This window comes from Bombus vancouverensis, chromosome 13 (genome assembly GCF_051014615.1).
Source record: "Bombus vancouverensis nearcticus chromosome 13, iyBomVanc1_principal, whole genome shotgun sequence".
Classification (NCBI taxonomy): Eukaryota; Metazoa; Arthropoda; class Insecta; order Hymenoptera; family Apidae; genus Bombus; species Bombus vancouverensis.
The window spans coordinates 10,015,739-10,031,236 of NC_134923.1; the positions used below are offsets into that span (position 1 = coordinate 10,015,739).

The following is a 15,498-nucleotide window of genomic DNA, read 5'->3' on the forward strand; positions in this document are numbered from 1 at the left end:
AATTTCTTACGTCAAAAATTATTATTTTTCAAAAATTGCTGCATCCTAGAAACGATTGCTATTTGGAAAATCCTCGTATTCCAAAGTAATGAAATAACTCAAATTATTGCAAAATTCATCATTACTTTAAATCTTCAATGTTACTATATTTCCAATACTACTTTAGAAATCAACAACTTCTTACGTCAAAAATTATTATTTTTGAAAAATTGCTGCATCCTAGAAACGATTGCTATTTGGAAAATCCTCGTATCTCAAAGTAATGAAATAATTCAAATTATTGCAAAATTCATCATTACTTTGAATCTTCAACGTTAGTATATTCCCAACACTACTTTAGAAATCAACAATTTCTTACGTCAAAAATGATTATTTTTCAAAAATTGCTGTATCTTAAAAAATGTCACTTTCGTTTCCAGAAAAAGGCTCTTTTTCCACACGGAGAAGACAGAAACGAGGAAGTTGGTTCGTTCGGGTGTAATGAAATCGAGGTCGTGATACACGAGCTGTGAAACGAGCTTCAAGGCGCATTCGCAACGACCGTGTCGTCGTCTGTTCGGCCGTGATAATTGAGAAACTGTTGGTATGGAGGGGTATACGAGGGTGTAGTCACTCGTCGAATGAATGCAATATCGCAGACACGCGAGAGGAGGCTGAAGGTATCGAGGGGGATAAATCGAACGCGGTTTCAGACGATTCCTCGCGACGCGCTTCTGAGAACGTCGGTCTCGTTCAAAAAAAAAAAGAAAAAAGAAAAAAAAAAAGAAAGATGAGAAAAGAAACGAATGAACCGATGAATGAAATCCCCCACGGAGATATTCACGCCAACTTCTTTCCGCAATTAACGCCCCACTGAACGATAGACGCCAGTCTCGTTTCAACAATGCCGATCGAATCACGCGAGATCGATTGTAATTTGTTTGAGCGATTGGATTTTTTCCATGTGCCGTTTGAAATTACTTTATAGCAATATATTTGCAGTTGCAGGTGTTTATTCAATCGTACGAGAATTAAAGCAGATTCAAATTAATTTTGGCAACGAATAGATCGGTAGAATGGTGCGTAGAATTGCTAACTTTAAATACGCGTGTGGCTCAAAATTGTCTGGACGCAAAATATTTGACATTTCGAATGTTTTCTCAGATTGATCGACAAAGTGTTTGAAATTTGAGAAATCATTTGAGAAGTTTCTCAATTGCGAGAAGGCCGAGCAAGGTGCTGAGAATCGGCTCAAATTAATTTTCAGCCTCCGTGCTTTTTCCTTTCTTAGAAAAACATTTGCGAAACACGATCTAAACCGAGGCGTAAACTAAGACGACCAAGCAACGGGGACAAAAGAGCCGCAATCTCCAGCGTACAAATGAAACGTTTCGCAGTTGTCGTAGCACGGTAGCTGCAACAGTGGAGAGGCGTTGGCTAATTTTCGAGGTTGCACGAACAACACACGAAGAAGATTCGACGACTGTTGCGTTGAACGGGGCCAATGAAGTTTAGAACGTCGATATTCTTTCCTTTTTTTGGCGTACGCGTGCGTGCTGGGAGAAGAATCTATCGCTAACGAGCAAGTGGCACGCTCGCGTCTCAGTCTCAAGCCTCGTGTTTCTTGCGACGTCACGTGCCCGCGGTGAAAGTTACACAAACGTAGAAATCTTTAATGACAATAATGGTACGCAATTTCCGGGCTTCCTACGATCGCCTGTGTTTTCCCAATGAAACTCTCGCCGGCGAAACGCCCATCACGATTAATAAATCCTCGGTTTCTCAGCGATACAGCGCCATCGACTCTGCCTTTCACCGATTCGCCATTCGTCCACGACGTACTAACGCGCGAAAGTATCTCGGATACTTTTATCTAGCTACTTATTTTCGGCAAGATGTGTCGCGATTATGGAACTACGAATAAAGGGGAATTCCGATGATTTTATTGCGTACGACAGTGTGTCGTTTTCAAAGAGCAGTAGGCGGTGGTATTGGGTTGGCAACTAAGCGATTGCGGATTTTGCCATTACCACCTAATACTACCAAAATATAATGAGACTGGTGTTCGCGATTGTCACACTTTTTGGGGTCATTTCGTTGCTTGGCACGTTTTTCATCCTTCAATTACTGGATTAGAACCGGATCAGCAAACGAGAACGTAGATACATGGAAATCACGAGGTATTTGTTGCTGGCGTATCTTAATAATATTAATAATTAGATATTAATAAACGTAGAAATGTATTTAGCAGAAGATTAGTTTAAGATTAGGTTCAGTCTTATTTTTCGTCTGCAATTATCAACTAAAACGCGATAAACCATTTACCGTAGAACGAATCGTGAACGCTGAAATAAATTTGATCAAAATTAATAGCAGAATAACTTTAGAATAACGCACACGAAAGCATCAATTATCCCGAAGAAGATCCTAAAAGTACAACTTCGCCTTTTGATTTAAATTTCCCGCTATCTCGGGCTTCCTACTGATTTTTTCACCAACAAAAGTTTAATCAAAAGTTGTCAAACGAAAGAGAAACGAAATAGTCCGAAACCATAGATATGGATGTATATATATGTCGGGTTAACATTAGGATTTAAGGCGCGTAACGATTCTTCGTTTGAATTAGCCATTGTTTTACAAAACAGAGAATATATTTACACGAATAAACAAGGTTTTACAAAATATTATGAATAATGAATTTTATAAATGATATGATTGATTAACAAATGATAAATTAAATTATTAATTAGATTAAAGAATAATAAGTTTTATCGAACAATAAAAGAAACGAATATATCTTACGATTTACTAATTTAACGAATAATGAAAATTAACGATTGATAAATTTACAAATATTGAATTTAATTTACGCTATAAATAATGATCCGGGGTTCAAACGAATCCACGGTCAACGGGAAAACTTTAAACAATTTTATAACACAAAAAAATACGTTTGCCGAATTACTCGGAAAAATTACTCGATGTATCACTTTCCAAGGCGATCACACGAATGCCTCTCTGCATAAAATCTTTTTCGTAATCCGACTGCATTTTGTTTGTTATATTCTCGCTGGAAACATCGAGAAGGTTCCAATCGTTGTTGCTAGGCAATATCTGTCAGAAGTTTGTTATATACTCCTTGGAAACATCGAGAAAGATCCAAACGCCGTTGCTAGGCAGTTTCTGTCTGGAGATTGATTCCTCATACAACGTGTGTCCCATTATATCGACATCTCTAAAGTACAATTCTATGTGATTTCTAGGGAGAACAATACAACCGATCCACACCTTCGTCAGGCAAAACGTTTATCCCGTGACCGTGGCTACGTTCAGCGACCAGTTGTCACCTCGAACCCACTTTCGCTTTTCACAAATGTCAAACAATTACAGATGACAATTACTTAATTACAGTTATGATAAGATCTGGGCTAAAGCATTAAAAGGCCTCCTCAAAATTGCATAGGGAAGGCTCCGGTTTTCATTTCATCTCCGACATATATATATGAAAGAAGAGTACCAAATATTGCCGAATTTTATTCAAATTTTCCAATAGCTGGAGCATCGTTCCACGAAGAGGTTTTCCGAGCAACGACCAGATATTCCGTAAAGTTGGCGCGAAGTCAACTTTCGACAATTTTAGCCGTCGCTCCAGCCACGGTTCTCTTCCCTTATTCTCTTTTCATATGAAAATAGAGAGCCAGCCACGCCGCTGGTCAACAATGATCGTTCGATCGTGAATCCGATTCGCTTCATGCGAACGATACTAATCGCCGTCTGGCAATTCTCGACTTTCTTTATCCGACAATCTCCTCAGCCGATAAATATGATCGACTCTCGTGTGTGTAAATCCGCGAAAAGGTGAAAGAAAAAGAAGAAGAAAAAAAAAGAGAGAGAGAAACGGGGATAAAATGAAGGGAAAAGAACATATAGAAAACACGGTTAACGTTGAAAGAAGGAATCGCAACGAAGTAGAGCTTCGTGTTATGCATAATACATTTGTTTACTGGACCCTTTGTAGGCCGCTCTTTCTATCCAGCAGCTATTGGAAAACGAAATTCATGTTACATTAACTTTTTAGAACGAAGCGTAATCCTTTTGTTGCTATTAACATTGTTTCTGAGAAGCGATCGAGATTGTTCGGATCAGGCGAGCGTGTTTTCATTTTATTCTTCTCTTTGGTGAAATTAAAGATACACAGCGAAGGATCAAAGAAATGCATAAAATTGATACATTAGGAATTTTAGTAATTTTTGTATTGGTAACTTTTTACTATATTGGTAGAGGTATTTTGCAATTATTTTTTGCACCCACTGTACGAAAGGAAGTTCGGAATTGGTGCGCTATGAATTTTAGTAATTTTCATATTAGTGATATTTTTGCCATATTAGTGGGGAGATTTTTGCAAATATTTTTTGCAGCCACTGTACAAAGGGAAGCTCGGAATTGGTGCATTTTTAATTTTAGTAATTTTTGTATTGGTCGTTTTTTTTCATTTTGGTAGAAGTATTTTGCAAATATTTTTTGCAGCCACTGTACGAAAGGAAGTTCAAAATTGGTGCGCTATGAATTTTAGTAATTTTTTCCATTTTAGTAGAAGTATTTTGCAATTATTTTTTGCAGCCACTGTACAAAGGGAAGTTCGGAATTGACGCACTATGAATTTTAATAATTTTTCCACTGGTATTTTTTGATCATATTGGTGTGCAAGTATTTACACAAATATTTTTGTATCCAGTGCACAGTGACGTGTAAAAGTTTCCAGTCAGATACATTTTTCCCTTTACAACCCAAAAGCGATATTTTAAAAAAAATTTTAAATAACACATTATACAACTCTACAACAATATTTACGTCTTATATTATTTTCTTTTACTTATCTCCTACTCGATATTATTTAAAATTCTCTTATACATCAGTCTACGAACATAAAATGACAAATGTATATAGGCAGAAACTTTTTCATGCCACTGTCTATTAAAGTACTAAGTAAAAAATATTGCAAAATATCTGTATTAATCATTCGAGTAAACGTTCGAAGGCCAATCAATTGTTTCGTAATGCGAATTAAACATACATGCTCAGGTGCCTTAGTGGATTTAGTGAAACGTAACAGTGTAAAAGCACTTTCACTTCCTGTTCCACATAATGATAAAAGCTGCCATTGGCAACTATTCTTTTTTCTTTTTTTTTTTTTCTTCTTTTGTCGTTGGCTCTTTCATATCATACGAGTGTTTAAGGACACGAGTTTTAGTTTCGCGAAGAAGATATTACGAGTTTGAGTTCGCGAAGTTGATATTACGTGTAAATGCGTGACGTAAATCGACGAAGGTAGCGAAGAAGCGTAATGAAAGCGTAATTGATTACACGGCCTTGAATCAATCCGGAAGTGCTATTAACTACGTCAATCTTCGCATGGCGTTAATTTCATTTTTTTTTTTTGTTTTTACCTATAATAATCACCGCGACGTTGATAGAGGCCAATGATAATTGTAATTTGTTATGTTAATAAATATTCTAAGAGAAAAATATCAGTTCCCGAGTGTTATAATAAAAAATTGTGTATCTTTCTTCTTATCTTTTATGTTAATGTGTCAGCGTGAAAAACGCCAGCGAGAACATAAATCATTTTTAGGTATTCCAATTTTCCTTTCTTTTTAACGTAAACAACAAGAGTAATCAATTAACGAACATTCTAATGAAAATAAAATTCTTAAATATTCCAGTAAGAAAACTATAGAACTATTATTATAGAAATAACGTTAAATAGTAACGATTGAATATTTTACTAAAAAATTAGACGTATAAATATTTTCATTGAAAATTTGTATAAATACAATGCCAGTAAGAAAAGAGAAGATAAAAATAAGTTTCATTTAAAAAGAATAACGAAATCCTCTACGCTTTACAGCATCGAAATGCAATGAAAATTTACACCTGCCAGTTGCGCATCTTCTCATAATTCTATAGTCGAAGGCTTTTAGCTTCATAACTGAGAGCTCTATAATTGTACAGTCTTTTTACGGCTAACTATTATGCAACGATGACGTCATTATACGAAAGCGGCAAAAGCTTTCAACGACGCTATCTGCGTGAGTATCGGTGATAAAACTTTTCTAAAAATTTAGATTAAATCTCATAAATCGATACCAAGAATAGCCTCGAAGAATAGTTAAACGATAGGAAAATTCAGGTAGACGATACGAATGGAAAAGAAAAGGCAGAAGAAAGAAAATAAAAGGGTTGTTAAAATAAAAGGTTTATCGACGTCGAGTAAAGCTTGAGAAATAACGCTGAAGACGACTATGTATAGAATTTGATGCATTCGAAATACATTTTGTTATTTGAACCAACCAACAGTAAAAAGAAATATAGAAACGGGTGGCAACTAAGTGGTTGCGGATTTTGTCAATATCGCCTAATGACAAAATCCGCAGTCACTTAGTTGCCAAACCAATAGAGTCGAGTAGAATTTTGAAAATTAAAAACATAGGAGAAAATTTGCACAGAATTTTTGTGCGCTCGAAACAATTAAAAGAAACATAAAATGATGGTACAACGGTGTTAGCGTTAAAATTTCAAAGATAAGAAAACTGTATAGAATTTGACACGCTCGAAACTAGTTTGAAAAATAGTTGGCAACGATATAAAAATCGGTTGCCAGTAGACCGCGCATTTTTATGCAATTTCATATTTCCGAGAATATTATTCAGAGAACAAAACGTCGATAGTTTTCTATCGACGTACACTGTACAGTTATAGAGTTTTGCCTATCAAAGATTATAGCAAGCGCTATACCTTGTGCACGTTTTGTATGTCTTTCCGTATCACACGCATTCTGTGCAAGTTTTCTGGCAAACGCGTAAAAATTTGCAGTGTAGCCAATACCAGTGCAGCGACATCTTAAACAAAATTACGCAAAAGCGCGCGAAAATTAAATGAAATTTTGTACTTGTAGAGCGAATCGAGAACTAAGCAAACAAACGACGCTAATTCTACTAATTTCACGATGCAGCAACTGTGTTTAATAAAACACTGCCATTGAAGCCATAACTCGATAAGTGCGCGATCGACTATAGTCCCACGAGTATAATGAGACGCTAACGAGCCTCGATTCACTTTGCCCTAGCTTGGCGCAAGTTGCAGACAATCGCAATTCGTGCCACGGGTTTCCGGGATCCAATAAAACGGCCGTACCGACGATTTTCGCAGTAACTCGATCGCAGATGGCAAACTTCGCCAACCAACGTAACAGCAATATCGTTTCAAACTCGATTCCCTGTCGATCTTCCGCTAGGCTGTCCTACCGGAAGAAGCTTGGATAGCTACTTTCTAGCGAAACACGGACATCGATAATTGTGTATCCTCGATCCGAGCTGACACACGCGTCGAATAAATTTACAAGTAGATCGTAGCGGATATTCGTGCCAATTTATTATACGTTTATGGAGATGTAATTAAAAATGCGTGGAGAGCAGCAGATAGGAAATTGTTTCGTGATGTAAATAATTATTTATCGTTATTACATTCGTAGCTATTATTTTATTAGTATTCTAGATTGGTATTTTCGTTTGTTTTTAGAAAGAATCTGAAATTTGTAATCTAAATTGATCGCAGAAATCGGAGAAATTCGATATTTTGAAAACCGAACGATAAGAACTGAAAGGTTCCAGTTACGAGAAACGAGCGCGACTCGAACGCCGTAGTATTATGAGAATTAAAGAAGTGTCAAATTTCAGCGATCAGATAAGATTTCAAGGTCTCGTCGATCGTTACCAACCGAAGAATTCGAACGATTCTAACGTTCTACGAGAATCGAAGGAATTTTCTATTCTAGGAATGCGAAATTGAATAAAACAGAATACGATCTAGCAAACCGAAATTCGACGAAAATATTTCGATATTGCGATAGTCGGAGGAATTGAAAATTACAGCGATCGAATTTCCTAACCCCATTGTATTTCCTCCGTTTGCTTCATAAAAACGTGAATTTGCACGAACATTCGCAGTATAACCAAGTTAATAAATATTTTCAACGACGCTGTTACCAAAAGATTGCTATTTGGCTAAAGAACCTACTATGATACAATGATACACAATAGCAAACAGTCGTCCGACGGATCGTTGAACGTCCATCTTTGGCCATGGGAACCTGCCATTCCATAAAACTTTCACGTCCCTCCTAAAGCCATCTAACACGAGCGTAATGCGTCACTCCATCTCTGTCACGCTTGTTACAAACTATTACAAACATCACTTTTTTATCTATTTGTCACATCTTGTCCAACAATCTCGTAAAATATCGCATAAATACCGGCCACCGATCGAATCGCGGACGAACGAACGATACGTTTCAACCGGACGATACGCTACGAGCGATCGTTTCACGAAGATTGCAGGCGTGTTGCTGCCGTTTAAGCAAGAGAATTGTCTCGCTTTCTTCTTTATTATCCGCTTCCTAAGCGGCTTGCTGATACAACGACGAACCGCGTGTAAAACAACGATTCTCACAAACGTTTACACGCTACTGGAATTCACCGGCCTCTCGTCCCGTCGTCCTAACTATACGTCGCTTTATACGCCGCCAGATGATCAGATCGCACATGTTACATTTACGAGAAATTAATGTACGCATTAGCCAGGAATTTCACTATTTCCATACGAAGCATTTCCTCGTACTTTGCGTAATATCTTCCGATTCACACGCGCAATTTCTCGTTTAACTTCCATTCTCCCAGAGTCCATCAGTCTAGTCTCCGTTTTCGTCTTTGAGTTTACTGTTACTTTCTTTATTGTTCTTTCTATCTTTTTCTTTTCTTAATCTTCATTTATTCGTCGTTTTCGTCCCATTGCCTGCTAAGGTATCGGTGACTACAATTTATCACAAATACAGTGGCCGACCCCGATAATTTCAACATCAAGGGAAGACGTAGTATCTTCGAGTCATAGAGGTTTTCTTTTATTGTTCTAATTAATTGTAGTTAACATTTTTATAGAATACCGCATGAGGTATTATGAAACGCGGATTCGCGTCTGCAGTCCGCAAACGTTAATTAAATATGCACGCGCGCGCGCGTTGTGTGTGTGTGTGTGTGTGATCAATTCTGATTATATATATTTGTAATATTTACAACGCAGCTAGGTATATCTGTCCTGTTGTCGTGAAAGCCACAGCCGAGTTTAATCAGCGTACGTTCTTTCTGCATTCACGTAAGATGGTGTTTTGCCATTTTGCCACGAGTTCTCCCATTCTCGTCTTATCGTTCTTCTTACCAGGCGTTTCTCTTTCAAGTCTTTATTAGTAAGTTAGTTAGTCGTTAGAGTTGCGTAGCGTTGCTCTCATTTAGATAATCGCGTGGTTTTTCGAACTACTTAGCAAAAAGGAAGAAACAGAGAAACTCGAAGGAAGATTAGTTTGCAGATGATGAATTTTGTTTCGCTGTCTTTTTGACGACTTTTGAAATTTCAGATTTACCATGATAACGTCCGATGATAACGTGTCTCTTTCTTTACAATTGTTCCTTGTACTCCTTTCTTTTTTTATATGGATTTTAAAATTTGTTACGTCGTTATATTTCTTACTTGGAATGTTTCTTAATAAAAGAAGATGCAGACCGCTGTTGCTTTCGAAATAAGACGGATCGACATCACGAAACGGATTTGTCCGGATCATTCTGAAATCTACCCACGGAGTCTTTTCAATTTTTTCAACACGGTATTATATCAAGTACGTGGACTGGGACATCTTTTTCTTCCACCAAGATGTTTTCTTAGTTCCGACCCACTCAGATCAACATCTGGTTACCGATAATAGGCTTTGCAACGCTATGTTCTATTAAAAAAAAAAAAAGAGGAAAAAGAAATAAGAAAAAACGAAACTGACCATTATAAGACGAATCGAGAAGTTAAATACAATCTCAGATAAACTTTCTTCTCGAAACGTCCCGCCACTTCATCCAGGAATTGACCCATTTCTATTTGATCCTAATAGTTGCAAGCTAACGATAAAAACACATGGTTGAATTACAGATTGCCCAAAGAATGCAGCAGAGTTAAAATAAATCTTCGTTGAATTCCTTCTAACTCCGATCTTCTTGTAATCGAAACGAAAATTCCCTATCTCTTCGCTCTTCTTCCACGGAATCGTCTTAAAAAGCTTCGTAATGGTGCGTTTACATCGAGCGAACAAGCCTTCATTTTGATAAAAATATGCCTTGACGACGAGCGAAACGGCCGTTTAAGACGAAACGACGAGCGAAACTGTCGTTTAAAATGACCAAACGCGTGCGAAAGCATCCGCATATTCTTTTGCATGGTTGCCAACTTCGTGTCTTTATTTAAGCCAAAAACTATCTTAAAAAGGCCAGACGTATTTAAATATATTTTTCGCAATCAAATTACGAGGAAAGATCGAAATCTAGGTTTTCTTCTCCTCGTTGACATTACATTCGTACATTTTTTTTCATCGCTGAAGTCTTCAAGCGTTCGTTTGCACGGTAAATACACACGTCGATACAGTAGAAACTTTATTCCGCCCTAATTCTTCTAATAGCATCGACAAGCTTCGATCGTATTCCGTTTCTTGCTTTTGATTTAACGCAGGATACGAGAGAACAGATTTTTCTCAACAGCATCGCTTACCAAGGTTATTAGGCGAGTTTAAGGCAAATGTGGTTAGTTTATACTTGCATCATTGTTGTTTTATATTAAAACGAGCTTGCAGTAACATTGGCTATAGTTCGAGGCTATAAGAAGAAAAATATTTAAACTAAGTTGGAAAAAAGTCACATTTTCGGGATTCGGCGTATAAGAAACCACGTTGGTAAGCCTGCCAGTCAGTGGACAAATGCTCGTCTACGTTTCCGCCATATTAATTTTACTAGAACGTTAGGGGGAAGAAGATTGTCACTCGCTCGGTCTGAAGTAGCGAAACGTGGCATGACAATTTGCGCATTTATTAGGAGCAAACTGCTTGAACAAATCCAATCAACTGTTCCCATCGACGTTCAATTCGTCCAACTCGACACTCGTTCGGCCCTTCTTTATTATCTTCGAGGACAGGGAGGCCCGACGAAATTCCCTAGAAAGCCGATCTCACGAATTCTCGAAGCGGCCAGGATTCATGGAAATTCGAGCACGCTCGAGGAATCGAGTTTCGATTGCATCGACGAAATCGTGTTACGTCGGCGGATCGATCGTGGCAACGTGGTCACGTTGTGACACGAATAAACTATCGCTGCCGTTTCCAGGGAATCCACCGCTTTCTAGGACAGCGCCTTTGCGGGCGTTACTCGCGAGCAAAACGCATACTTTTTCCACTTGCTTTCATTTCCTTCTGCTTTAACGTCTTTACGTCGTTTTAGAATAGAAGATGCTTGTGTTTTCGTTTATGCTGTTGTTCAACAATTTGCAGGGCAAAAACAGAAATTTTCAGGAACAATTTTTTCGCAATCGATGTTTATTAATTAATGGGCGTAATTTCGAATCCGCAGCTCCAATATCGAGAACAAGGCAATTCGTAGATGAACAACTAAGAAAGACAACTGCGCAACGAAACTGATAGTAAACTTTTTTCCAATTCGATTGAAATACACAGAACGTATATATACGTCGTCTAGATTCTCAATAATAGAAGAAACATTTTTTTCCACAATCCAAAGAAGAAAAGAAAAGAAACCATGTGATCGAAATACCCAAAGGAGTTCCAAATTTTGTACGAACGAATTTCTGAACGAGAACGTAAGAAGGTGGAAGAAGGTGAAAAGCCGCGGGCAGCGGACACGAGGCCCAGCTTCTTGTAATTAAATTTCTCTCTGCTTCACTTCGCCACCCTTAAAGTCTAAACTAAGTCCGTCCGTCTTTTCCCACGGGATTATAACACGTAACGCGACGTGCCAGTGGTTCATTGTGTTCCATCCACGTACGGTGGAATCGTAACGCGGACACGAGAACCTAGTTAAATTGTAATTTTCCCTCTGCTCGTTCCCCCAGCGATTCGCAATTTCGAGCTAAATACGCTCCGCCGTCTAATTTCATTGGTTAAAATAGCTCTGATGTCTTTTATGCGAATTAAAAGAGTAGTATACACTAGCGGGGTTAATGAACCGTCAGATGAACTCCCTCTCTCTCTTTCTTTCTCTCTGTCTTGCGAGTAAAGCGTGGATATCTATGCAAGCAAGCTCATTCATATTTTTATGAATATAATTCGAAACTCATAGACAGAAATAGAAATAGGTTTACCTAACGCTATAAACTATATTTATAGATCGATTATGGATATTTCGCGATATATGTATCGCTTGGTGTAGATGAGGTGAATATGTCGTGTCCGTGGTGATTGTGGCTGGAGGCTGTAGATGTCACTGCTGGGGGTGGTACTGCTATATTTTCTTCCTATTTTAGAATCCTATTTCAGAATGGAAGAAAAATTGGACTTCGGTCGCCGGGATTCGATCCCGCGTTCCGAACGTTCGTAACCTAATGCGCTAACCACTAGCTACCGTCGTCCGTTAGTTGTTTGTATCGAGTGGCGGTATTTGTGCTGTCGAGTGCCGCCACATAGATATTTATTTGTTTCAATGGGGTAACCTAGAAATTGGACTTGTATCTTACATGAATTAAACACGTAAGTCATAACTAAGACACAAAGAGGTGGAACATAAAATTGCAAATGGCCGCAATAGCGTAGAAATATGCCAACTTTGTCTCGCGATATATTTAGACGTAATAAACTTCGAATCATAAATATCTCATTGTCTAATAGAATATAACGATAAGAACTATATATAACGATTACTATATTTCAATTCCATAGCAAATACTACGCTTTGGATATTTCACACATTATTATGTGTATGCACGTTCTGTGCATTTCTGTACCTTCGAGTTTCTCACAAACGCGTGAAAATTCGCGAACTAGTTGGAACGTAAAGCTTTTGCGACTACTAATGTGACAAAAATTAATATACAGAATGATTTTCCAAAATTCATCAAAAATCATTGTGCTATGATAAGATAAATTAATACAATGATTGGTATGCGGTACAATATGTAGGATATATAGTTAGGCGAACGTTTTAGCTAGTTTCGAGTTAGAGAGAAAGAGAGAGAATCGAGATATCGATTGCAAGAGAAGTATTATACTCTTGGAAACTACGGAGAAAATTCGACACCCATAATGCGTGACTTTTGCCATCCCTCGGTCTTGATAGGGTGACTATAGGGTAACTATAGCCACCCCTATTGTATAGTGTAGGTTATACTATATAGAGAAGTTTTAAATTAGAGACACTGCTTAGAGAAGCTTTAAATTAAAAAAAAAAACCTTGTTCAGAGAACTTTTCGATTAAACGCATTGTTACGCTGGTAGCGAATTAAAAATCTAGAAAATTTATCAAAAATCTGCAAGGTCCACAAAAGACACCAACGATATTTTCCTTATCATATTCTTATCCTCGTTACGATACTCGATCGCGTTTTTCGATTGAAATAATGCTATTTCACCGAAAGATAATTCTAAATTAATTTAATATTCTAACTTTTATTTTTTGTAAGCACTATTTTACATTTCGTATTACTCTTGTATCGTCTTCTTATCCGAAATTTCTTTCTCAATAATAATTTTCGAATTTAAAATTATCTCTAATTAAAATACACTTCGGTAAGTTCTGAATTAATTATAAATTAATTCTAAACTCGAAAAATATTGTTCAGCGTTAGGTTAGGATCGATCAAACGTTTCCCAAAGTGTATTTTAACTAAAGATAATTCTAGAAATTATTATTCGAAAAGAAGAAGAAAACGATACGATAACAATGCAAAATCAAAATAATGTTTAAAAAAAAAAGATAAATCACTACGATCCTTGTATACTGTCAAGTTCTTCTATGTATACGTTAATAAATTATTTGGAAGTGAAAATTGCATCATTTTTGTACCACTCTGTAGACCTAAGATATTTGATTACAGAAACTGAACGCTATAGCCTGTACGAAATCAATGTCTCCCTCGAGGTTAGTGGGAAACGACCCCCCACCACTTCGACCAATGTCTTTCATGGGAATACTCACTCTCCATACTAAATCTTCGACAGCCATGACTGAACCTTGAACTGAATCTTTTATCGAACTCGGGCTTACCTGTAACAAAAAAAAGAAAAACAATTGCTTGAATAATCGTTGCGTAACTAATAATAAGTCAACTAACTGACTATAAAATATCTACGGGATGAGCCACGTTTTATTGGAATTGCAATGATGCATGTGCAATCATTTTGTGGCAATATGTTTCTTAAATGGAAGTACACATTTTTTTTGCATCGAGATACAATGCCGGCAAGAACGATTGGTTAGCCGAGATATTTCGACTTTAATCTTCTAGAATTGGTCACGTGCAGGACACAGAAGACGTAAATACCAGAGTATCGAGTTACGTCTTTCCCTGTTTGTCATGCGATACTCTACCAATGAGATCGAAGTTAAAATATCTCCTAAACTAACCAGTTTCTTTTTTCGTGGAATAACGAGAAGAACCTATCTGTGTAAAAAAGAAAGTAGGCGTTTTTGCATCTATGTAAGTCACGCAATTGTTGATCGCGCATGCGCCATTGCGATTCTTAAAAACGCACGATGCTACGAACGTAGTACCCTTCGAACAATTCGTCCTTCTCCTTCGACATTTTCTCTAACTACGCTGACAGCGGCGCTATGACACCAAGGAATCGCGCGAACCTCCCGGTACACAAGTATATAACACAATATAAATATAGAAATCCGTACATAATATAAAAGTATTTTTCCCAATGTACACGTTACAACGTATCGATATCGGCACAACTGGAAGAATCTTCTGAAAATTTGCTCCTATCGACCAGAAGGTTTGCTCTCCCTCGCGCAAAACGTATTTACAATTGCACGAGTTTCGCGTCACACAACGAAATTATTAGCTGTGCCGCTATCAACCAGGTCTTAGTTTTACAACGGCGTTGACTCAGGCAGCTCGCTATCCTTTGAAACGTACACCTGTCGAGTCGCGTTGCCACTATCGATTCCAAGCGACATCTCGATTCCGAGCTTGGTCGACCGTGCGCTCGATCTTACGACTATGAACGCGTAACGCAACGGTCGATTCTAATCGCCGCGAGGTATTAGCTCGAAGGCGCTATTTTTCTCGCTGTTATCTTCCGCGCGATTTACAATGGTGTTAGATAAACCCATAAAAGCTAATGCCGATTAGTAGGCGAATCGGCCATAGCCCCGCGCCACTATCCGAGTCTGTTGTGACTAAGTGCAACGAGATATCGCGATTTTCGCGAACGTTATCGAAGAAGGAAGAAGAAGCAACAACCGTTGTGGCTCGTTGTACTCGTTACCTGTAGTTGTTGCATTTCCGTTGGAACACGTCCCATTGGAAGCACATGGTAGCGAAAAAGTGACCGACACCCGGAAATCCGTCGATCGAAGGGAAACACGACATGCAAACGACCGAACAGATAAAGGAGAGAGGCGATATCGAAGATGGCGG

General features: G+C 37.9%; 1 protein-coding gene across 4 annotated transcripts in view; it reads right to left on the minus strand.

Annotated features, from left to right (window-relative positions):
* Positions 1–15,498, minus strand: part of siz (Brefeldin-resistant Arf-GEF family protein schizo) — a 146,906-nt gene that overhangs the window by 72,079 nt on the left and 59,329 nt on the right. Inside the window, exon 1 of one of the 4 annotated variants that reach the window (XM_076623860.1) lies at positions 15,347–15,408. The exons of the other annotated variants lie outside the window; for them this stretch is intronic. Coding sequence (XP_076479975.1) covers positions 15,347–15,393 — 47 coding nt within the window. The 5' untranslated portion in view covers positions 15,394–15,408. Of the gene's footprint in view, positions 1–15,346; positions 15,409–15,498 lie in introns of those variants that run through there. 4 annotated transcript variants of the gene reach the window in all.